Source organism: Sciurus carolinensis, chromosome 11, assembly GCF_902686445.1.
Source record: "Sciurus carolinensis chromosome 11, mSciCar1.2, whole genome shotgun sequence".
NCBI lineage: Eukaryota > Metazoa > Chordata > Mammalia > Rodentia > Sciuridae > Sciurus > Sciurus carolinensis.
The window spans coordinates 79,848,903-79,875,698 of record NC_062223.1 but is presented as its reverse complement, the minus strand read 5'-3'; the positions used below and the strand labels follow the sequence as shown (position 1 = coordinate 79,875,698).

General features: G+C 34.1%; 1 protein-coding gene across 1 annotated transcript in view; it reads left to right on the top strand.

Moving 5' to 3' along the window:
• Positions 1–26,796, top strand: part of Rsf1 (remodeling and spacing factor 1) — a 157,507-nt gene that overhangs the window by 101,228 nt on the left and 29,483 nt on the right. Inside the window, 10 exon segments of the mRNA XM_047519052.1 lie at positions 1,336–1,423; positions 1,425–1,491; positions 15,223–15,243; positions 15,246–15,867; positions 15,869–16,994; positions 18,692–18,816; positions 18,818–18,896; positions 24,318–24,422; position 25,677; positions 25,765–25,843. Coding sequence (XP_047375008.1) covers positions 1,336–1,423; positions 1,425–1,491; positions 15,223–15,243; positions 15,246–15,867; positions 15,869–16,994; positions 18,692–18,816; positions 18,818–18,896; positions 24,318–24,422; position 25,677; positions 25,765–25,843 — 2,313 coding nt within the window.

The window sequence follows — 26,796 nt, the reverse complement described above, 5'->3', positions numbered from 1 at the left end:
TTGCTTTCTGATGATTCTGTGCTTATAAGCATTATTTTATGTACAAAATGATTTAAAATGTGGAAATTACCTTCCAATTGTATGTAGGACACAATATATGAAAATGAATTTTGGGTTCAGACTTGGGTCTCATTCATAAGATATCTCTTTGTGTAAATTTTCCAGAATCTGAAAAAATCTGAAACCCAAAACACTTCTTTTCCCAAGCATTTCTGAAAAGGACTATTCATATGTATATGACTTATCCAGGTGCACCTAGCCATCTTGTTTATGGACAAGTATTATATTCATTCATTAAACATTTTTTTAGAGTCTCAAGCAGTATAGTCTTTAACTGGCATGGATCTAGAAATGAATAGGATAAGGGATATATACATGACACGACTGAAAAGAAAACCAATGATGTCATCTAAATACATGGAATTCAAGGTACATGCACAGTTCTTTGAGAAATTGGAGGAATAAAGTCATGTCATTGATTAACTTAGTGTCAGATCTAGAGCTAAGTTTCTGAACTTGTAGACCATTTCATACTCACCATTTTATATTCTTTGAGCAGGAAAATATCCATGTTTTAAATTTTTTAAGTAGCATTTAAACTAACCATACTACACTTCAGCTTTTGCTAGAAAAAATAACTTATAGAATTAGAATTTTATTTATGGGGGGTTTCCTTGTATTGTTAAATCAACTGAATTCTCAGGTTAGTTCTACATAATTGGCAAAAGAAAGTCATCAACTAAACTTGTGTTTTTGAACTTGTTATTAGAGCTGACTTTTTGCCATAATTATTCAGAAAGTTATAGGTCATAATTTTATAAAAGTATAAAATGTTGTCTCTGAAGATTTAAAAGTTTCTTTCCAAATGAATCAACTTTATTTAAAAAACTACTTCTTCATTCACGTTATACATTGATTATTATCTCTTTAGAGATTACATAATATTTTTACGTGATTAAACGCTGATTTTCATTTAGTGTCCTGTTTTTTACTTTCACCCAAAGAGAGATATGCATTGCCTTTCTAATTAAAAGAGAGAATAATCTGTTTTACTGTGCATGTATAATATGTAATACGAATCCCACTATTAGATATAAATATATTGTACCAGTTAAAAAAAGAATAAGACTCCTTGTTGGTCAATAATGTATTTTAGTGTGTATTCTTAATCTTATTTTTAGAATTCAGGGTTAATTATGGCTAGCTGCACCAGTGTTTTAATATTCCTAAGTGTGTTTTTCTTTTTTTCTTATTAATTTTCCAGTAGGTATTATTCAGAAAGTCTTTAGAATAGGGGAAAGATTTTTATACTGTCTTGTTTCTTCCCTTGTTTAGAAATCGAAACGAGTTGGCTGAGACTCTTGCACTCCTGAAAGCACAAATTGATCCTGTACTATTGAAAAACTCTAGCCAACAGGACAATCTCTTCCCGGGAAAGTCCTACCTTAGAGGATGAGGAGACTAAAAAAGAGGAAGAAACACCTAAACAAGGTTTTTTTTGTGTGTTTTCTTTTGCTTTGTTTGTAATCTCTTCTGTCTCTTCTATTCCTCTACTCAACTTTATAATTCTGAATTTCTATCTCAAGTGAGAACCTTCTTATAAAGAAGGATTTTTTTTTTTAATTTAAAGGAAAAGAGGCAAAAAAATCAGATTTGTTCTTTTACATAAACATTAAGCTAAGTCATATAGGTTCAGATCATCAAAGTATAATATCCTTTTCTAATTTAAGAATGCTAAGACATTTAGTGAACTATTTTTAGGAAAATATACATAACACCAGAATTGGCCATTTTACCATTTTTAAGTGTACATCTCTGTGTCATTAAGTATATGCACTGTGGTACACTTTTATTACCATTTCTAGAACTTGCCTGACAGAAACTCTGTACTTGTTTAATACTAACTCCACATTTTCTCCCCTGCCAACCCCTGACATTTTCTTCTCTTTTTAAGGATGAATAATATTCCATCGTGTGTGTATACACTTTTTGTTTCTTAGTTCATCCATCAGTGGACACTTGATTTACTTCTGCCTTTTGGCTATTGTGAGTTTCTGGTCATATGGTAATACAGTGTTTAATTTTTTGAGACTCTCCCAGCTACATCATTTTACATTCCTACTATCATTTCTCCATGCTCTTCATATCCTTCCCAGCACTTGTTATTATTTGTTTTATTGATAGTAGACATCCTAATGGGTGAGAAGTGGTATCTCATTATAGTTCTTAGTTTCTAATCATGTTGAACATCTTGTCAAGTGTTTATTGGCCATTTGTATATTTTTAGGAAAATGTTTATTCGAGTTTTTTGTACTGTGTTGTTTTGCTTTTTGTTCGTGTTATTGAGAATTGAACCTAGGAACTCTTTATGACTGAACTACATCCCTGACCCTTCTTATTTTTTATTTTGAGGCAGGATCTCATCCAGTTACCCCAGGTTGAGTTGAACTTTTGATCCTCCTGCTTTAGCTCCTGAGTTACGGAGATTATCGATGTGCTCTACCATGCCCAGCTTGTCCTGTGTTTTTGTGACAGGGTCTTGCTATGTTGCTCAGGCTGGTCTGGAAGTCATGAATCCCTCAGATCAAGTGACCTTTCTGCCTCAACTTCAAACATAGCTGGGGTTACAGGCAGATGCCACCATACTTTAGCCTGTCCATTTTTAATTGGGATTTTTTTGTTTTGTTTTTATTTTGCATTTTGCAAACTTAAGTCCATGATAATTGTTATTATTGAAGCTGATTTCTGATTGAGGTTTCTATTTTTCTTAACTAGGCAGATAAAATCCTTACCTTTCTTGAAGAAATAGATCCAACTTCTAACCTTTGTAAAGAACACAACTGAAATTTTAGCTGACATCTTTTTAGTTAATATTTGTTATTAATAACAAAGCTTTTAGTGACAGAGAAAGGAATATGCTTTCCTATCATGTTTCCTTCTACTAGTCACTTTTAATTTGCCACTATATTTTGATTCAGACTGAAAAATACGGTTTCTTTTTCTCTCTTTCTTTTTTTTAATTTTCTCAGTATCAAGGATGAATTCTAGGGCCTGCATACGTTCGGCAAGTGCTGCATAACTGAACTATATTCCTAGACCTTTATTTTTTAATTTTAATTTAATTTTTTTAAAGACAAGTTCTTGCTAAGCAACCCATGTTGGCCTTCTGCTTGCAACATTCCTGCCTCAGCCTTGTGAGTAGCTGGGATTATAGGTGTGCATCACCACACCCAAATCTGTCTTCTTTCTTTGATGGTTTGAATTAACTGTTCATAATGTAGTCCCTGTAAGCAAGAAGCATCTCTTTGTGTGTGTGTGGTGTGTGTGTGTGTGTGTGTGTGTGTGTGTGTGGGGTGCTGGGGATTGAACCCAGAGCCTTGTGCATGGAAGGCAAGCACTCTACCATTTGAGCTAAATCCCCAACCCAAGAAGCATCTATTAAAAGCAATACATTAAACCTTTCCATGTAAGACATAATGTCCCTACAGGTTAAGAATTACTTTCAGCCAAAATCCTCATTATTTCCCTCACTGTTTACATGATTTTAAATATTTATGGTGGTTTTATATGTAAGCCATATTTTTAATTTGGAAATTCTTTTCTACATGTTCAAATTAAATTTGTAGGCTACTTTAGTAAAGTGTAGTAATTTTAAAATAGTCTGGATTCTGTATTGAATTTCCAGAATCTTTGAATAACTAGGATTAGTTTTGGAATTCAGCTTGATATTTTTGTTCACTTTGTTATTCAGTTTGGTCATTCATTCCTGTATTTGCTTATTCCTATACACAATTAGAATCAAAACCAGAGAGAATATGAATTGGAAACAAAAGTCAGTGTAATAGAAATTTAAGAGGCAGTTGTTTCTTTTTAGGAGACCTTAAATTTGACATTGATTTTGATGGGAGACTCACTATATAGTTTAAAGAAGAGGGGGAAAAATTATTTCCTTCATAATGTAGAATTTTTAAAAATATTTAATTCCAGATTTCTTGGGGTCTCAAGAAGAGGAGGAGGGTTTCAACTATAACAACAGCAGATATTTATTGGATACATCCTGTTTTCTTTTGCAGTGAACCAAATGCCCACAGGAATTCTGATACTGCTGTACTTTGCCTGGTCTCAAAGGCCTTCCTTTGAATCTTAGTGGAAGCCTGCACGACCACTGAATCTAGCATCTTGCATTTCTGTGGAACTTGTGCCATGTGGATGATGTCAAGGTTCCTGATAGATTAGCAATAGCTGGGCCCCTGGGGAACATGACCTCGGAGTGTCTTGGCAGCTGTGCACAGTAAAACAACTTCCTAGTCCCACAGTGTTATCAAGGAACCTTCATGATCTCTTTGTAAAGGAAATTTCTCTTTTACACCCTCAGACCTGCTAGTGGATATGGTCTGGCAAAATCCTGAGATGTCTTCAGACCATTGTTTCTCTGTTCTTTGTGCGAAGTACTTAGCCTCTCTTTCGTGGCTCCAACCTCTTTAATAAGCACAACTTTCTTTTACATGCACTTTTCTGGTCAAATTGTAAGTTTTATAAATCTTCCTATCCTGCTTTTTGTTACCAGTTCTCACAGTATACTTCGCTAAATGCTGCCAGCAATATCCATGCCACTACCTGAATGTTAAACTACCTGAAATTTTCTCCACCAGATTAATTAGTACATCACTTCTAAATTGAGCTGTATACAAAGTCTCAGGATGTGGGTAAAACAGAAAAGTTATTTTCCAGATGTACCACAAGTGGCTTCCAGGCCAGTTTCCAATAGAGCTCTCATTTCCTTCTGAAACATCATGTGCATAGTACTTGCTTTCTATTCTTATTGGCATTTGATCTTTTGGACTCCCACCAGAATTGCTTGTTAAGTTATGCTTACAACATTTTAACCCTTGTGCAAACTTTTCCAACTCCTCCTGCAAGCCTGTTTTCAAAGACTTTTGAACCACTTGGTCACATAGTCACAGTAATAACCCACTCCTGGTGCCACTTTTTGTCTTAATCAGTTTTACATCACTGTGACCAAAATATCCAACAGGAACAACTTAGAGGAGAAAAAGTGTATTTTGGCTGTCTGTTTAGTTGTTTAGTCTATGATAGACCATTCCATTGTTCTGGTCCCAAGGTGAGGCAGACCATCATGGCAGAAGGGTGTGATAAAAGAGTACTGCCTCATTTCTGGTTGCCAGAAAGCATGGGTTGGAGAAGGGCTGAAGGGAAGATGAACCCTTCTAAGGCACCTCCTAACCCTCTGCCCAGGGACCCACCTCCTTCAGTATATACCCCACCTGCTTACAGTTACCACTCAAATAGTCCATTTAAACTGAGATAGACCAATCAGGTTACAGTCTTGTAGTCTAATACTTCCCTTCTGTATATTGGGAGCCACCTCACATCCAACTTTGATGCTCTCCGAGTTGCTCAGGCTGGCCTGGAACTTTCAGTCCTCCTACTTCACCCTCCTGAGTTGCTGGATTTACAGATGCGTGCCATCGTGCCTACCTTGGTTTTTCAGTTTTAAAGGTGAGGAAATTGAGACATTCATAAACTTGTCCCAGACTTCTTTTCTCTTTCCTTCCTTCTTTCCTTCCTTCTTTCCTTCCTTCCTTTCTTCCCTCCCCTCCCCATTATACTTCCCAACACAACTAAGAGAAAATGGTCTCTCAGGTAGGAGGACATTCTTGAATGCAGAGGAGGAAAAGCAGAATATTTAACCCACTTTGTTGTTTTCCTTTCTGTAGTGCTTATCTAGGGTTGGGATATGGGATAGCTTAGACATATAGGGTCTGCTTAGCAGGCAAGATTGGTCCTGGGCTTAATCCCTGGCACTCAAAAAATGAGATAAAACAAATAATATTTTTCTGCACTCCTCTTCTTTGAACAAAATATTTATTTGTTCTTATTTCTTATTTATTCAACAGTTATTGTTCATCTATGTGTTAAACATGATTTTAGGCAAGAGTTCAGTAACAGAGTAGACTAAAATTACTTTGGTCAAACTGACACTACAGTGAATAAAATAGCTAACATATGATGTTTACTATGTGTAAGTACTGTTTTAAAGAGATTTACATGTACTTTAAAGCCATAGAGTCTGAACAACAAACCCTATTAGATCCATTATAATTATGTCCTTAGGGGATATGTCCTTAGACCCCTAGTGAATATCAGAAACTGTGGATAGTACCAGACCCTACATATGCTGTTTTCCTTCCCTATACAGATATAGTTATAGATTAGGCATAATAAGAGAATATTCACAACCAGTGTAACTCCATGACATATATAACCACAACAAGAAGTTATACTTCATATATGTATAATATGTGAAAATACATTCTACTGTCATGTGTAACTAAAAATAACAAATAAAAAAGAATATTAGCAATGAATAATAGACTAATATAACAATATACTGTAAGTTATGCAAATACAGTCTTTGTCTTTCAAAATGTCTTGATGTACCCTTCTTTTAGAACTATAATTATATATAATTGATATCACAGAATGTGAAACCTTATATAAGAAGAGGACTACTGTATATGTTTTGTTTCTCTTTTCCTTTTTTTTCTGGATGAGAGATGTAAGACAAAATGGTTATGTAACTTCCCTATGACACACTGTGTTATAGGCAAACTCCCTGTGTACTTTTGTTGATGTACTTAACATATAATTTGTAGTAATTTTATCAAGCACCAAAGCCTTATCCCTTACTCTGGTCTCTCAGATGTAATTATTGTGGTTCTGTTTTATGGCAAGGGTAGAAGGAATGTGTTCCTGGTTTGTTTGTTTGTTTGTTTTGTTTTGTTTTTTTGCTCTCAGATATAAACAGACATTGCCCTTTAGGGTTAATATGAAGTGGGCAGAATAGATTTAAGTTGGAAACAGTCTTAAATTCAATGTAGTCAGTGCTAAGGCAACTTGTGACAAAATTTAAAAATTAAGAGTGGTTAGATATTTGGAATCAGATAGCAAGAAGAAAATTGGCACTGGAGAATAATATAGCCAATCTTACGGTTAAAATATGTTTCTTAAATTATTAGTAAAATTGACATGCTTTATATGTAACCTCAGTAAGAAAATATTTTACTTATTTTGTATGAGTGCCATGGAGAAATATGATTTGAAAACATGAGCCAAGATCTCAAAATGACAGCAGATAGCCTAGAAAATTTACCAACTAATAATTAACTCGACTTTTCTTCAAAGATGAAGATAATTAGAATTGAACCAGTCAGCTAGGGAGACTGAGGCAAGAGGATTCCAAGTTTAAGGCCAGTCTTGGCAGCTTAGTAAGACCTTGTCCCAAAATAAAATGGGCCAGGGATGTGGTTTAATGGTAGAGCACTCCTGACCTCAATCTCCAGTATGACCCTGCCCTGAAATTAAAACTGACTTTTAAAAATATTTAAATTTCTTAATGTGGTATTCAGAGTCTTATAATCTGTCCTCTACTTCTCTTTCTAGTGTTACCTTTTATTGTTTCCTACACAGTTACTGGTTGCACATTGTCTAGATGTTTTACTCTGTATGTCTTAGGCATTCCTTCTGTGACTGTATCATGCCGTTTACTCCCTCTCATGCTGCCTTCTCCTCAAGGAAAGTCCGAGTATACTTCAAGGACCATCTGAAATCCCAATCTTCTTGATCCCTTTTTCTTAGCCTTTTTGGGACTTTATTTACACTATTGTTATCACTTCCATTAGGGCTCATTTAAACACCAGGCCTAAAGCTCTTAAATACTTTTCAAATTGTTCTTCTCAAACTAGATGGTCATGTGAGTGTTTGATGCCGTTTAAAACCCTTTATGGTTGTTGAAGATACATTGTGTCATTTCATGTGGCATACTACCTGAAAGTGAAAGTTTTTGTGCTTACAGAATACCATGAATACCATGACATTATAATATATTTTCACTCTATATTAGATACTGTATTCTAATTTTGAAGGTACCAAAAGTTAAACAGTAAAGGGAAAACACATCTCAGCTTTAATGTAGTTTTTAAACCCCGCTAATTTGAAAAAGATTGTCTTTTTGTTAATTTTACAGTGATATACCTCTGCCACTATATAAAGGAGATAAGGAAGTATTATTTGAGAACCTCTAGTAGATAACAGAATTTCTAGACTGGCCACTTACTTAGCTAATTTGCTCAAATATATGTTTATTTGGTTTTGTATAGTATCTCTTGGTTGTATAAAGGCTAAGATAAAAATTAACCTTTTTAATGTGTACAGTTCAGTCGTTTTTAGTATATTCACAGTGTTGCACAATCATAATCCACCCTCTAATGTTAGAGCATTTCCAGCAATCCACAAAGAAACTATATATCCATTTTATTGCCACTCTTCCTTTTCTCCTCTTTTCCTAGCCCTTAGAGAGAGTTAATCTACTTTGGGGTCTTATAGATTTGCCTCTTTTGGGCATTTCATAATAAATTTTTTTTTTTTTTTTTTTTTTTGGGTGCTGGGGATCGAACCCAGGGCCTTGTGCTTACAAGGCAAGCACTCTACCGACTGAGCTATCTCCCCAACCCCAATAAATTTTTGAATACTATGATATCATCTATACATTGAGAGAAACATTACGTGTGTTCTCAAAACTTTTTTTCATGTGTTGAGGTTAGGATGGTGCAGAAGTATTTGAAACTAGAATGAAATTCGCATGTGTAAGTACAATTGGAAATACTCTTGCCCACAGTGAATAGATTACTGACAACAAAAGGGACAAGACATTAAATATTTTGAGCTACTTTGGAAACTGTAAAGTCTATCAACATTTTCAAAATGGTGAAAAGTTTTTTACAAGCAAAATTTGAATTGGGAATACATCCTCTCCTTGGCGTAGATCTGTTTTTACCTGTAGTATTTCATTTCAGTCAGCAAGTATTTATTTAGTATATGCTGCATATTCTTGGTATTGGGCATATAGCTGTGAAGGAAAATCACAGCTTACACAAAGTGTGGATCAGGCAAATAACAAATTTATAAATTATATGTAGTGTAGATGGTGATAAGGAGCTATATAGTGGCAATAATTTGGGGAAAGAGTAGATTGGGGTCCTAGAAACAGACTAAACAAAGTGTAATGCTTGAGTAAAGACAAAGACCTAAAGGATCTGAGAGAACGAATAGTGCAAATACCTGAGAAAAGATTTTTCAGCAGACAAAAACCAATGCAAGACCCTGAAGGTAGGACCAAGTATGTGTAATATTATTAACTTAATTTTAAAATTTCAGACAGGCTGTTACTGTGTGGCTCAGACTTATCTTAAACTCCTGGGGTGAAGTGATGCTCCTTTAATTAAGCCTCCCAAGTATTGGGAGTAATTTACCTGGCTGGTTTGAATTTATTTATTTAATATCCAATTGTCAATGACTGTTTTCAGACTGTAACAGAAGAGTTTGGTAGTTGTGACAGAGAAACTATGGCTTGCAAAGCTTAAATATTTACTCTCTGGTCCTTTATGGAATAAGTTTGCTGGTCCCTGTGAGCAGTGTAACTGAGGCAGAAGGAGTACAGGGTATTGTAAATAGGAGGCAATTAGGTCAGACAACTAAGGTCCTGAAGATAGGGAATGGGGTATGCAGATTGTATTGAGCTTTCCTTAAGTTATTAATGATTTTGGTTTTTAATCTGAATTAAATGGGATAGTGTTGAAGAGCTTTTTTCTTCTCACAGTAATATCCTACCTGTCCTTGTTTGTATTCTTCATTCCCTTTAGTCTCTTCTCAGTATTTCAGCCAGTAAGATCTCATTAAAACAAGTGAGATGATGAACTGTGCCTAAAACTCTCTGAGTAGGCTGGAGAAGATGAAATCTAAAATCATGGATTGAAGAATTTGGTCTTAGCTTAAAATAGGTATCTCTATTTTAATAGGAGTAGGCTTACTGGTCTGTTGATGAGAAGGAGCTCCTACCTTATGGTTTCTGTTTTCCTCTGTGCAGTTGAAGGCAGAATCATCTGAAAATATGGACCTGAGAGATAGATTGAAGTTTAAGGATAAGGGAAGAAGATTGATAGAGTTGTTGGTAGAGAAAATGGTAAGGTTTAGTAGGCAGTATTAGTGTATCAAGCATAAGCTAGTAATCAAGAAATTATTATAATACCAATTTGTTCCTTTTGTACATATATATATACATATATATACATGTATATATAAATAATTCATACATTGATTATGTAAATATAGAGAAAATGTCTGCCACTGCACTTGACATGATCTTTTTCTTCTTATCTTTCTTTAGGCATGGTTACTGATTTATTTGTTAATCAGAATTGAGATTACATAGCCAGGCATAGTGGCTCACTCTTGTAATCCCAGCTACTCAGGAGGATTCTAAGTTCAAGGCCAGCCTTGGCAACTTTGCAAGACCCTTTCTCAAGGAAAAAAAGGGCTGAGGATGTAGCTTTATGACAAAGTGCTTGCTAGCATGTGTAAAAGGCCCTGGGTTCAATCCTCAGTAACACAAAAACTAATTAAAAATTTTCAAAACAAAATTTATTACAAAGGCCTGAGGGTGCCAGACTTAGAAGTTCTTGCCTGTAGTCTCAGCAACTTGGGAGGCTGAGGCAAAAGACTTAGTATCTGTTAAATGTGTTATGTCCTTGCCCAAATCTTACTTTGTAAATTGGTCAGATATACTTTTAAGTAATTTGAATTAAATATTGATTTACAATCTGCATAAAGACTCCCTGTTAATAAAACCTTATCTTAAAAGGTTTTACTCTTGTCAACATTTGGGATAGGATTTGTTGCATTTCAGTTTGTTCAGTCTAGTTAACAGGTATTTGAGTGTCCTACAGTGAATAATCCATGATTCCAGAGGAGTAATTCTTGAGACCAGTAGGACAGATAACATTTCTGGGTAAATAATTATATTGCTGGGTAATAAATGCTACTATAAAAATCTATATAAAGTAATATGCAAACATAAGAAAAATAGTTAATTATAGGGAAAGAATCAGTTAATAAAACTATAAAACTGAATTTCTAACTGGGCATGACGGCTGAAAGATTTTGCCAGTAGTATAATAGTATTAGTTGACATCAATACTTCTCATCCCTACTTGCCTGAAGGACTTGGATGTTGTGTTCCCATCAATCATTAAAACCCTAGAAAATAGTTACTGATATTTAACTGTTTTATATAACTTTTTTGCAAATAGAGAAAGTGAGGAATGATAAAAACCGCAAAAGACAAATATCTTTATATGAGTTAACAGGAAACTGCTAGTGGCAGCTTTAAAGTTCTAAACTAACTCCCACCCCACCTTTCATCTTTTTTTTTTAAATCCTCAATTTTCTGATGTGGCTAAAGAATGGTGCCAAGTATTAATAATACTTCCCTAGTACTATATAAAAGTGGTTCACATGCTTCATTAAAAAAACTCCAAGTCACTTCTTCAAGTGTAGATACATACGTTTGTTTTAGAGAATTCAGAGGCTAAGGAGACTTGGAAAGGTTCAGGTAATTTCCCTAAGGTCTCACAGCTGTCCAGTGTGAAGGTGACATCAGAACATCAAGTTTTTTAATTTTTTTTTTTCTTTGGGGCAGTATATGAATTGAACCCCAGGGACACTCTACCAATGAACTACATCCCTGCTAACCATTTTTTTTGTTTTGAGATAACGACTTCTTAAATTGCCATGGCTGGTCTTGAACTTGCAGTCCTCCTGTCTCCTGAGTAACTAGACTTTTAGGTGTGCGAACCAACTGAGCTTCTCAGTTTTTAATGAGTTAAATAGGAAGAATGTAAAACACTGTGTGCCCAACATTTTGATATAATAGTTCAGTGATTTGCCAAAATTTGCTTTTGTTTAAAAAAGTTACATAGTTGGCACTTTTTTTTTCACTTTCTTTCTCATTCCTATAATTCTGTGACTCATTCCCTCTCATTTGTTTATTATACATATGTATATGGCCACTTTAATAGATGCATTGGTTTTGTGTGTTTTAAAAACTTTTCTACAAAAGGTAACTTACTAACTGGGCGCCATGGAGCACAATTCCAGTGACTTGGAGACTGAGGCCAGAGATCTCAAGCTTGAGCCCAGTCTCTGCAATTCAACAAGACCCTGTCTCAAAAATTAACTGTGGATGTAGCTCCGTGATACAGTTTCAATCCCTAGTACTGCCTGCCCCAAATCCTACTGTCCCTATTCTTTACAACTCGCTACTCATTCTGTTTTTAGAACCCTTATGTATGTTAATCCATATAAATTCAGGGTCTTTTTTTTTTTAATTCCTTATATAATGGCTATTTGTCCTTTTTTCCCTTTTGGGCATATTAGATTATTTCGTGTTTTTCATTTTTGCAGCAGTGCTGCAGTAAATAGTTCATGTGTTATTTCTGGGTAGTGTATCTAAGTGTACCCTCTAGAAATAGAATTTCTGAGTGATGGAATATATTTTCTCAAGCTTAAAACAATATTCTAAATTGTTCTGTTAAGTGTTTATACTAATTTACATGTAGGTTTTTAAGATTTGAGTCTGGAACTACTGTACTGTTTTGAAGTTTCTCATGTCTAATTGTAAAATAGGAGCATTATAAAATAACTAAAACTTTATGAGGGATTAGTTATCCTTTTATCACCCAAAAGACGACAAGTGTAAAATATATAAGTGGGTAGATAAATTTTGTGAGTATGGAAAACAAGGATAAGAAACAAAAGTGAAAGTTAAAATATCAGAAAGGAATATATTTGACGTTTAATTTTTTTTTCTTAATGAAAAGTGGTGAGTCTAGTCTGATATAGAAGCTTCATGAAGTCAAGAATCTTACCTAGCCTGTTGCTATTTTTCCTTGTGGCTTTGCTCCTTCTATAGGTATTATGTTTGGAGTCTGGACACAAAATTAAATTAGGACAAATGTTTCAATTCAACCAAATCCTATCTTACTCATGACTTCCTCATGCATCTCATTGATCATTTATATCATATAACCCATTGCTGTGAGTGCTTGAGGAGACTTCCTAAACAAAGTCAGAGTTGTGTTAGTAAGATGAGATTAAATATTGGGTAGTAACTAGCAGTGTCCTCTACTGTTGATTTAGTTAGAATATTCAGTGTTTATTATGTAGTATTCCTGCTGTGAGTGGTTGAGAAAGCCCATAATGAGTTAAAAAATATTTGTTGAATAGATTAATGGACCAGCTTGGAACCTTCATTAGATACCAGTTCTCTTGAGTCATCTTAATTTTATTGAGAAATGCTGCTGCATTGTGATTTTTTAAAAAATATTTTTAGTTGTAGATGGTCACAGTACCTTTATTTTACTTATTAACTTTTATGTGGTGCTGAGGTTCGAACCCAGTGCCTCATACATGCGAGGCTAGTACTTTACCACTGGGCCACAAGCCCAACCTGAATTGTGATTTTATTCCTTTAGTTTTCTTGCTTTGAATTCCATGCTTCTTAAACTCATTTACAATCTCCTTTTGACTACCCTTGAGGAAATGCTTGTATAATTGAATGACCTTTTTGCCAGTCGGTTACTAGTGCTTTAAAAGTTCATATTGTCATGACCATTCCGTTCTGTATACATATTCATGTAATGTAGGGAAGCTAGAATAATAATTATCATATTTTTCTCTTAGAAGAACTTAGCCAAATCCTAAATTTTCAATGATTTAACATTTTTGGAATTAGAGAAATATAACACTTTTGAATAATAGTAGGTGAGGTTTTTTTTTAGTTCAGCTGCTTTATTAGTAAATGAAGAAACAAGGATGAGAGTTTATGACATACTCAGAGGCATGCACCACTATCTGAATTAGGATTAGTGATCTCAAGAGGCTTGAATCTTATATCTAATGTTATTTCTCATTTTATTCTGCTCTGTTGTTACTCAGTTGACCCCAAATAAAGACAGAGAATGTTATCTTACCTTGGGTCAGGGTTACAATGAGATCTTGTCATGCTTCCTGAACCAAAAGTATATAGAATATTCAGTTGTGTTCTGTATAAACAGCACTTACTTGAAATTAATTGAAAAGATAATAATTTGTGTATATCTCTTAAAATGTTTAGTTAGTTTTGCTAATATACTAATCAAGCTTAATGAGTGAGAGTTTATTAAACCTATTTTATTAATGGGAAAGGAAAGACATGAATAATCAATGTTGTCTCTCACCTTAAAGCACTGATAGTATAAAGAAGGAAGAGTAATACTGATACTCTAATCTTGGGCTCCGAAGGGTATTTGAGTATTTTTATTTGAAATGTGATTAGACATTAAAAACAAAACAAAACAAAAGTTTTTTGACAAAAATCTTCAAATTTTAAAATTTGTATCTTAGTAAAACTTGATTTAGAATTAAGGTCTTTCCATTCCAAAGATAAGGTGAAGGAATGGAAAATGTACTAAAATTAGTAGTAATTTATTTGGACAATACAGTATAATCTCTGTAATCATATATGAGATTATGCTTTTTACTTGATTTTGGCTTTTGTTATGTTTAAATATGTACTATTAGGTACTTTGTTAAGGGAAAATATATGGTCAGTAAGGTAAAAAGTATCAAAAAATAAGCATTAATAGTTTCTTTGTAAAATATTAATCACAAAAAAGCATGTTATATAATCATGAGGATTGACTTTTGAAAAGGGTACATAACATAAAAAAGTGCCAATGTATCTGTGAAAAAATCAAAGCCAGATGACCCCAACTTTGTGAAAAGTATATGACCAGAAGGAAGTAGCCTAAAATATTATTAGAAGTTCCCTTTGGATAGTAGGTTATGGGCATTCTTCTTTTTTTTCTCTTTTTCATTTTTCTTCTGCTCATGTTAGTTCTCTGAAATAAAGTGTTCAGTGACTTGCAAAGAACAGTTGTCAGTTTATGAAACAAATATGGCCTTTCGGCAGTGTTTTATGTAGCATTTTCTACTTCATATTTTTGAGCCATCCCTTAAGCTTGAATAAATTATTTGAGCTGTATAAATATTTACATTCCATTGAGAACACTGAAGCAAAAAGTAAAAAGCAGTAACCTGAGTCTTTCTAAATAACAACTTTTTAATATCTAGAAGTTGTACTTCATAATTTTTGTCATTTTCTTCATTGTCAGATTTTTTTTTAATTTTTAATTTTTTTTCAAATACCCAATCACAAAAGCCATCCCTGCAATGAGAGAAACAATAAATAGAAATATATTAAGTCTGTTATATTTTATAATCTTAAAAGCTTCAGTTCACTTAAACTTTTTCTGAATTTTTTAGAGGAACAGAAGGAAAATGAAAAGAAAAAGGTGAAGCGCGGCTAGTAGATTCAGTAAATTGTTCTACACCCAGTGTTCTAGAAGAGACTACTATGAAAATTGAAAAAGAAGATCAAAAGGAACTTGTGAAACTGCCAGTCATAGTGAAGCTAGAAAAACCATTGCCAGAAAGTGAGGAAAAAAAGATTATCAAAGAAGAAAGTGATTCTTTCAAGGAAAATGTCAAACCCATTAAAGTTGAAGTGAAGGAATCCAGAGGAGATCCCAAAGATGTCAAAGGTAGCATGGAGAAACTGGGAGTACAGGAGCCTGAGAGGCTAGAATTTAGTGGCAATATCAGATCTTCTCAAGAAATTACTGAGAAATCTACTGAAGAAACTGAGAAACTTAAAAATGACCAACAAGCCAAGATTCCACTAAAAAAACGAGAAATTAAACTGAGTGATGATTTTGACAGTCCAGTCAAAGGACCTTTATGTAAATCAGTTACTCCAACAAAAGAGTTTTTAAAAGATGAAGTAAAACAAGAAGAAGAGACTTGTAAAAGGATCTCTACCATCACTACCTTGAGTCATGAAGGGAAACTAATGGTAAATGGAGAAGTTGGTGATGAAAAAGTAACTCCAAATTTGAAGACAGAACAAATAGACAAAGTTTTATGATACAAAGGAAGATGTCTACAACAGCCCTTCTAAGGACAGAAGTGTCATCATGGAGGGAAATGGAGCAGAGTGCTTAAATTCTGTCATAACAAGTTTGAAAATAAATGAGCTTGAGAAAGAAATTCTTCTAGGGAAAGTTGCAGATAGTTCAGTCTCAGTCTTAGAGACCCACAGTCAAAAAGGGCAGTTAGAGGAACCTGGTCCTCCAGAAATGGAAACTTCTCTTGAATCTTCTGAGATAGTAAAGGATTTCTCTTTAAAAACTGCTTTATCTGTCACTGAGTCCTGTACCATGAAAGTTGAAGAGAAGCCCCCCAAAAGTAAGAAGGATAACAGTTCACCAGTCCTAGAATGTCTTGAAAAGTTAGAGAAGTCCAGAAAGGCTTTTCTTGATAAAGACACACCAAGATTGAGTCCAATACCTGAAGAAGTTCCAAAGAGTACTCTAGAATCAGAAACACCAGATCCTCCTGAAGCAGCTGAAACTTTCCCACCAACTAAAATGACTGGCCACTGTGAGAAACTAGACTTAGAAAAAGAAGGGGTAGAGTGTCAGAGTACAAGTTCTTTTGAAGGTCAGTTCCTAGAAAAAGCAGACCCAGAAATTCTAAAAAGGGATTCTGAGTCCACGAAGATAGAAATGGATAATGTGGACAATGTCCAGACCTCTGGCATAGAGGACCCTTCTGAAACAAAGGGTTCTGTGCAAAAAAGCAAATTTAAATATAAGTTGGTTCCTGAAGAAGAAACCACTGCCTCAGAAAATACAGAAATAACTTCTGAAAGGCAGAAAGAAGGCATCAAATTAACAATTAGGATATCTAGTCGGAAGAAGAAGCCAGATTGTCCTGCCCAAACTCCAGAACCAGAAAGTAAGCAAGAGAAGACAGAAAAGGAAGAAGAGAAAACAAATGTGGGCCGTACTTTAAGGAGGTCTCCAAGAATATCTAGACCTACAGCAAAAGTGGCTGAAATCAGAGATCAGAAAGCTGATAAAAAACGAGGGGAAGGAGAAGATGAAGTGGAAGAAGAATCAGCAGCCTTGCAAAAAACAGACAAAAAAGAAAATTCAAAAAAACTGGAGAAGGATACAAATTCTAAAGGAAGCAAGGTAAAATTTTAATTAGAAATATTTAATTCTGAGTGTTTATAGTTTTTTTGCTATAGGCTAAAGCATAGTCATTCAGTGACAACTGAAATAGTGTATTTTTTCTTCCTCTGTCTTTTCTCAGTAGTTATCCCCACATACTAAAATTCAGACTGTATATCTTACCTTTTAAACATTTTTTTCTATTACAGACTGTATTAGGAATATGTTGTTTTTGTAAATTATTCAAGTAATACACAACCTGTACAATTATAAAATGAAATTTTCCATAACCACTTTTACAGATTGGGGTGCATACTGTTCCAATCTGTTTTTCCTACATTCTTGTGTATGGTTATAGACATTTTACCTATTTATTTACGAAATAAATTGAATCCTCTATGTTCTTTTTTTTTTTTTTGGAGTGCTTTACTTAACAGTGTGTCTGTTTTTCCATGTCAGGAGATCAGTCTACTTGTGTTTATTAATGGCCACATAGTATTTCATATTGTGGGTATACCTCAGTTCTTTTAACCACTCCCTTATTAATTGACATTAGGTTGTTTCCAATTTTTCACTATTACAGGCAATGCTGCATTGAAGATCCATTTGGACATGAGTGAGTATTTCTTTAGAATAGACTCCTAGAATTGGAATTGCTGGGTCAAGGGGCATGCCACATTGCCCTCCAAAGGCCCTAGTAATATATCATCTCCTTACCAGTGTATGAGAGTGCCTGTTTCCACCATTTAAATCATTAATCTTAGAAGCCAGAATTTTTTTCTGTGACTTTCCTATTTTAAGTAAAATCTTTACATGTCTTTGGCTAGTGTTATGATTTAGATAAATTAGAAACAAACAAAATTAGAATTTTGTTTTTAATTTACTTAAACAGTCATGTTATTCTTCATTGCAGGGCATCCTTTGTTCCCTGAAATACTGAATTTTTAATTCTATACTTTAAAAAATATTTTCGACTAGAATTATTTAGTTCTTTGCTGGATACTTATAGTATGGGAATGAAATGAAATGCATTAAAATATTATAAAACTACACAATAAAAAACTGTTAACAACATTGGAAACTTATTCTCTGAATAACATCCTTCTAAAATTTGTCAGCATTTTTACATGCAAGTCTGACCCACTTAAAAAATTTTTAGGTTCATCTTTGATATAGGCTTTGCATTTTTGCATAATAATATGTGAGCATATAGTCATCTTTCTGTTACTGATAAAGTCTTTAAAATGTACATGGCCTTTGACCCAGAATCCTGTTCAAGGAATTTATCCTAACCATCACGATGTGTGTTAAAATTTATATTTCAAAGGATACATTATTCATGAAAGTGAAAAAATGGGAAACAACTACCTAAATGTCTATAGGTGATAGCATATAGATGCAGCCATGGGATAGCATATTATATAGTTACAGTAAGGTTAGGAGAATATATGATGATTAGGAAAAATATGACATAATGGTCATTATAGTTCCATGTAAACCCCCCAAATCAGAAAATAATAATGGAGATATATATATATATATAGATAGATAGATAGATAGATAGATAGATATACTAAAATTAATAGTAGGTATGTCCAGGTGATGAGACTTTAATTTTTATTTTTTCTTTGTGTATTCCACATGGGACATGCAGTCAGGAGGACTTTAATTTTTTTTTTTTTTGTATCAAATTATCCCAATTTTTTATTTTGCCCAAGGTAAAACCCAAAGGCAAAGTTCGGTGGACTGGTTCTCGAACACGAGGCAGGTGGAAATATTCCAGCAATGATGAAAGTGATGGGTCTGACAGTGAAAACTCATCTGCAGCTTCAGAAGAGGAAGAAAAAAGAAAGTGAAGAAGCCATCATAGCAGACGATGATGAACCATGCAAAAAATGTGGCCTTCCAAATCATCCTGAACTAGTATGTACCTGATCTAAATGAACAATATTCATAGTATAGGTATACTGTGGTTGCCTACAGCAGCCTGACTCTTCTGGGTTTGATCATGATTTGAAATTTTTTTTATGCTACTACGGAGTATGTATTCTGCAAAGTAACCTCTATTTCTGTTTCTCAACTAATAACACCAGTTTGAAGAAGGCCAAGGATAAAGATTTGCTTTTATTCTACCTGGTTTATATAGACATTTTCTCTACCTAGTAAGTATGCACCCTGATCTCTTCTCACAAATCAATGAATTTATTCAAATAATTCTGTTCCTTTAAATTTTTTAGTTGTCAATGGGCCTTTATTTTAACTTATTTATATGCGATGCTGAGAATCAAAACCAGTGCGTTGCACATGCTAGGCAAGTGCTCTACCACTGAGCTACAACGCCAGTCCTGTTCCTTTAAATTTTTAAAAAATATTTATAATGATATTTCTCAAGTGCCATTAAGTAAGTTCAACCTATGAAGACCTTATTGCCTTTCTCTAAAAGCATAGAAAGTAGTAACCCTATAAGACTTTAAATTTTTAAAAATAGGAAGTTGTAAAACAAAAACAAAAATTTTTTTAAAGCATATATTTCAGATATGTTTGGGAAGAAAAGTATCAAAGCTATGTGGAGCTTTCTTACCCAAGAAGTAAGCTCTTCAAGGGCAGCCTTGAAGAAGAACCACTTCTTAATATATGTTACTTGCAGTTTATAAGTAAGTTTATTGAAGAAACATTCTTATTATGCCCAGTTCTAAGTAATTGTGCTCTTCTTTGAGTAGATTTGACTTTAGCAACAATCTTAAACTATTAAGTAGAGATAAACATAAAGAACAATCCGGGCTGGGGAGATAGCTCAGCTGTTAGAGTGATTGCCTCGCAAGCACAAGGCCCTGAGTTCGATCTCCAGTACCGCAAAAAAAAAGAACAATCCTCTTATATGGGTTGAATGTGTCAAGCAGAAACATCTCAAGATCCTCTAAAGTTTGAAAATTCATAAGAGGTGGTTCTCTAGGCTCCTTTTTCCTAAAAGCAGTGATATAATAGGAAAAGCAAGGGACCAGAAAGACATGGATATATAGATCCTGCTTCCAAAACAATTATCAGGTGCTTTCTTCTCTGTATCTTCATGTCTTTAAGTGGGACTTCTGCATGGTTCTGTGGGGTGTTTTAAAAACTCATGTAAAGCTGGGCACCATGGCACATGCCTGTAATCCCAGTGACTTGGGAGGCTCAAGGTAGGAGAATTGGAAATTTGAGGCCAGCAAGTTAGCAAGGTCCTGAGCAACTTAGTAAGACTCTGTCTCAAAATAAAAAATTAAAAATGTGGGGGATGTATCTCAGTGGTAAAGCATCCCTGTGTTAAATCCCCAGTATGGGGGTGTGGGGGAAAGAAAAAATCTTAAGGTTCCCTGGCAGAGTTCCTGATAAGATATGTACTGGGTTTAAGTTAAGTTTTATTTTACTTGTTCTTTTCTTTCTGTTAAATCATCTCTAAAAACTCAATTAATCCTTGAAGTATATCATATCCTAGTAGTTTTTGAGGTTCAAGTGAAAGATTTAATTTGGAATGGAGAATGACTTTTACTCTGAGAAGAATAGATATTGAAATTGTGCTGAGAAGATTTTTCTAAGCATTTTATGATCATAAAACTATGAAAATTAGATCAAGATATTTGTGTAGAAAAGATCAAGAGAATACTTGAGATAGTAGTCTTTTCTGCTCCATAAATCAAGAAGTGTTATGTTCTTTCTTTACCATTTCCTAATGTCTCTTTAAATTATAAGAGTGCATTTTCATTTAAGGCAGAAATAGCTGCCAGTGACAAAGGGGATGTGAGGCAATAAGAAGTAAAATGGAATGAGCAGAAATGACACCAAGGTAAAGATGAAACTGGATCAAGTGAGTGTGAATGCAGAGGCAAGGCTTTACTTAGTGATGGGAGACAGTGCTGATCAAGAGGGAGACCAGGCTGCTCTAACAAATTAAGGATAAGGGACTACAGCTTTTATGGCATCTGTATATTAGGCAGGTCCTGGGCTCTTGATGTCTTCATTGTAGAGGTGGGTTGTAGGTGCACCATCGCTGTGCATCATGTTTCTTCACATGGGGTATATCTTACTACCATCTTTGGTTTCCACCTAGGGTGTGCATTCTACTATGATAACAAGGTAAATGTAACTGTGGATTACTTCAGTGACTATTCTCTGCATGCATTTGCCCCTTCTCATTTGAGGAAGTCTCTGATATTTTCACGATGGGCAGACTATTGTCCTATCTCAGTGACCTTGCTTTGGTGATTTTGCTTTGTCTGGCTCTACCTTTTTGGTGCTTCCACTGACCACATTTTTTCAAAAGGCTGAGCTGACTTCTCAGCCTTCCATCTCCTGGTATGTTATCTTACTCCCGTAAGCCTTGAGGATTCATTCCCTTTTTAACTCCTGATTTTCTGGTAAGGCTGCTAACCCCATTGAGACTGAGAGCTAGTTTATCTGCCTTATTTCCCCCTGAAATTTTTTAATCCCTTAATCCTAAGGGGTCATGGTGATCCCTTATTGTCTCAGAGAGTTGCCCTCTTCTTGGAATACAAACAGGTTTTATATTTATTTGGCCATTTTCATAATCATATGGAAAATCCCATTGCTGTTTATTGTACTGAGAATGACTGTAGAAGCTGAAAATCTGAAGTGTGATGAATTTCTTACACCAGGTACTTAAGGGTAACCCTCAAATCAAAGTAACAAGTAGTTAGTATACATTAAATGGTAGAGATATGATGCTGAACTAAAATACATGGTTCTTGTTCTCATTGAGCTTATAACATAAAAGAAATAAATTATGAAGTAAATGTAGAACTCTGGAATTTTCCAGCTGCTTTAGAAATCAAAATGAATGCATCATTGTATAAGGCCTGGTTATATTTATTTAGTGGGATTTTACCTTTATTAAGGAGTAGAGATAGTTTTCATTTTAGAAATCAGTTGAATTTTAAGTGTTTATTTGTTATTTTATTATTTGAAATTTAGATTATATTTTATTGTAGAAACAATGTGATAAATGGAATTGGGTGCCCAGGTTAGTCTACATAGACTATATAATCAATCATATAACTGATATATAACTCTAAAATTATTTAGGACTGAATCTTGGTCATTAGGATCAATTGAGGGTGGAAGGTATTTTTCCATTTTCAACCTTCCCTCCCCTGGTATGGGTTAATAACTAGTTTCAGAAACTTACATGCATGCTAGGGTTGAACAAAGAAGTAAAAGTGTACCTAATAGGAACCTAGGTTCTCATTTTAGCAAGACCAGAAGTAGGATCAGTTCTGTAATGCTGATTAGAGCTAGGGATATTAGTAATTCATGCTTATTTTAATATAGATGCAGAAATATAGATGTATCTGTATACACACATATGTATGTGTATGTATGCATGTATGTACATATGTGTACATACATATATACACATGCATACATTTATTTCTTGCTCTGACCTCTGAGAGAGTCTTGCATTAGTGATATCCAGTAACAAGGAGGACTCAAACCACCCAAACCCTGCTTTCTGAATTCCATTTTCCAATAAGCAAACCAGGACTTTTTAGAGAAGTAGCTGATTCTAAGGCTTGTTCAGAGAAACAAGATGTACCTGGAGCATTCTGTAGTACCAGAAAGTTAGGAAGTGCTTTTAAAAAATTAAAATTAAAAATGTGAAAGGGCTTCCATTATATCCATGGCTGAAACAATAACAACAACAAATTAAATAATGATAGCTTTGATATTAATGATAACCCAAATAATAATAGATATTCATTAGTTCATACTAATATAACTAAATCATTGAAAAACAAATGAGTGGGGGTAAGGAGACATATTTTCTTTACAGAGCAATTCTAAATAACAGCTATAGAAGACATGAAGGAAATTGAAAATTACCATCAAAGTACCATGATAATAATGGTCACTGGCAAGATTTCTGATGAATGCTAAAACTATTGGGCAAAAATTTAAGAGGGAAAACAATACCTACACAGCTTATTATATCTTCCTCCAGAATATTTATCAATTACTATAGTTTTTTTTTTTTTTTTTTTTTTTTTTTTTTTGCGGTGCTGGGAATCAAACCCAGGGCCTTGTGCTTAAGAGACAGGCACTCTACAACTGAACTATATCCCCAGCTTTACTGTAGTCTTTTTGAATTCATATCCACAGATTCTTTGATACTCTGAGCTCTAGAAATTTGTTTCCCTCCCTTGAGTATGAGCTCCATTTATCTTGAGAATAGTGTATGGAATGTGAAAAGTGATAACTTTACCATAGAGGAAACTAATAAGCCAAATAATCAAGGTTAATACCACCAGTAACAAATCATACTGTTATTATGGACTCTGTGATATGATATACCTCTGTGGTATTCTGTAAAACCCATAATCCCAGTATGATCATTAGAAAATATTAAACACAAATCAGAGATGTCTACAAATTATTGAATTAACATTCTTTAAAACTATCAAAGTCATGGAAAAGAAAGGCTGAGAAACTGTTGCATATAAGAGGAGAGGAAGGAGACACAACTAAATGCAATGTAGAATCCTGGATTCAGAATCAGAAAAATCTGGTGAAATCTAGCATTGTACTGATGTTAATTTTTTAGTTTTGGTTGATGTCCCATAGTTATGAAAAACTTTGAACCTTGGTGAAAACTGGGTAAAATATATGAGGAAAACTAATATCTTGGTAACTCTTGCATAAATCTAAAATTATTTAAAAATACTTTTCAGTTAAATATTCATGAATGTACCATGTTAAGTTTAGAGAGTTGATCATCTAAATTTAAATAGCAGTAAAATATCAACTTTAACACTAATTATTATTAGCCTTTGTATTTGAACATGATGGATCTAAATATTCCAATCCTATCCTTATTTGAATTTAACATGATAAAAAGAAACCATGAGTTTGTTGCATATGTAATTGAGATGCATTTAAAATGGAAATCTTTTGTACTTTTAAAATTCTATATGTGTTAATGGTAGTTTATGATACTTGAGCTTTAAAATGTTGTTGTAAGGAATGTTATCATTGCCCATATGGCACACTATGATTCTAACTCTAGATCAGATAGGACTTGATATTTTTCACTAAATTTTGTACTTTACCATTTTTTTTTTTTTTTTTTAAGGATTTGGGGGGAGGTGTTATTTTAATTTTTTTTTTAAAGTGGCATCCCTAATTGTCAGATCCCCAATTTTCAGACTCCTACTAATTATAAGAATTTATTTATTCATTAGATTTATGCAAATAAAGTGCACTTTGCCTTAGAGTACTAATAAATATTGAAATGTCATTATCTTAAGAGTTGTTGAAATTAGTCGGTTAGGTTGACATTAATGTGGTTTATTTCAGATTCTTCTGTGTGATTCTTGTGACAGTGGATACCATACCGCCTGCCTCCGCCCTCCTTTGATGATCATCCCTGATGGAGAATGGTTCTGCCCCCCTTGCCAACATGTATGACCCAGCCCACCTCCATGTCTCCAGCCCTTGGTTTTATATTTCAAATTAGTGATATTTTTTTAACTGCCACTGAACATCTTCCATTTTCAGAGACATTTGTAATTGTCGTTTACCTCTTCTGTAGATGTCTACCTTTTATTAATATCTTTTAGGTCTTCCTTTTGCTTTTCCAAAGCAATTCTTAGACGCCCTCCATTTTTTTGTAAATTTATCATTTATTTTTTACAGTCACAAATTTATTTAGGGAGGAAATCTGTAGTTTAATTCCTTTGTTTCATCCTTGTTTTTTCACTCCTGCCTACCTTCTTTTTGTCAGTAGTGTTATAGATGAAATTATCAGAATTAGGAGAAACAGATTTTCTTTGTCTTCTAACCTGATTCCAGTGAATTTTTTTTTTTTTACTGAAAGAACAGGATATTCTGTGCTACTATACCAATTGGATATTACCTCATAAGCCAGTCTCTTGCTTTTGAAATGTTGGGCTCTATGCATTTCTCAGTGGAGTGAACTTCTTTGGCTTAGTGTAGCTTTATCACTTACATTTTCCACTATCTCTTTTGACTCAATAACCATGTAACATTGTTTTGCATGTTTTTTTTCTAAGGTCTTTTTAAAAAAATTGTCATTGGTACTATTATATTTTACTATATATATAATCTCCCTAAAAATGTCTTATGATCTTTTTCTTTTAATTTATAATCATTGTTTTGTATAGTTTTGAACCAAATGATATTTTCAAATATCAATTACTTTCAGCAGGGTAGGTGTAAATGTATTTTCTTGGCAAAGCTAGAAGTTTCTTTAATGTGTACTTTATATAAAACATACTAGGCTCATCTTCATTTCAGTGGAAGCTAAAGCACCTCTTTAATGAGACACAAGGAAACTGTCAGTATTCCTTCACATATGTGGTCTTATCAGCTCTTATCATATACCCGTGGAGTTTAATATGCGTATGTAAATGATTGTGGAAAGATGTTAACAGTTGGCACTTAAAGGGCTCGGGATGTAATTCAGTGATAGAACACTTACCTCGCATGCGTGAGGCCCTGTATTCAGTCCTCGGTACTGGGGAAAAAGGAATGTGAAAAATGACAGTCATTGAGGTGGTTCATGCCTATAATCCCTGCTGCTTAGGAGGCCAAGGCAGGAGTTTTATAAATTTGAGGTCACCTTGGGCAAGTTAGTTATTTTTTAAATAATTTTTTTTTCTGTCTTAAAGAGGAGGGGGTGTAGCTCAGTGGTAGAGTACTTGCCTAGCATTCATGAAGCCCTGTACTCAATCCCTAGTACCTCAGGAAAAAAATATTAGACACATGTATTTGGCTCTTTCAGAACTGCTGTGTGAAAAATTAGAGGAACGTTTGCAAGATTTGGATGTTGCCTTAAAGAAAAAGGAGCGTGCTGAAAGAAGGTATTTTGATAAATGTATTAATGTTATTCTTGGCTATTACACAACAGAATTGTCTTATAGTACAGATGAATGCATCTATCTAGAGCAGAGATTGGCAAACTATGGCCTGTGGGCCAAATCTGTCCTGCTTCTTATTTTTGTATTGCCTATCAAGAATAGTTTCTGTGTTTTTAGATGGTTGGGAAAAAATTGAAAATTAAATCATATGTATGACACATGAAAATTAAATGACATTCACATTTCTTTGTCCACAACTAAAGTTTGTCTTATCTGTTTTTGCTCTAACAACAAAGTTAAATTGCAGTAAAGACTTAAGGACTCTCCCACTTTGAAACAGGTACTATCTGTCCTTTTACAGAAAAGTTTGCCAACCCCTTATCTAGAGTATGTATCAGAACCTACTGTGAATAAATAGTGGCCCAAGTATTATAGAGAATATATACTTAAGTATTATAGTGAACATAAGAAAATTACAAGAACAGCCCCATCACTTAGTTACTCATGTGCATCTCTTTGGGTGGGCAAGTTAACATTTAATTAACAAAGGCCGTTAATTAACATTTAATGGTTGAACTGTGTCTGACTGTAAAAGAGATGACCTCCATTTTCATTATGCCACTACAATAAGTTCTAAGCAGTGAAGAGGCTACTTGGAGGAAGTAAGACTGAACATGATCTCATATTTAAAAGAGGGTTTAGAATCAAAAATAGTAGGTATATATTTATTTGTAGTTTGTTTATAAGTCTGTTTCTGGAATATTCATTTGCACTATTGTATACCCAGCTGAAGAGAACAGATGAGTAAGACAGCTCTTTGTTTACATGGAACTGATATATATCAGAAAATATACATGTATAAATCAATGATACATTAAAATAGAATCAAAGTATATTCAAAGTAATATAAGAACATTGCGGAGGAACAATTTAGTAATCCTAGGATTTGGGGTGGG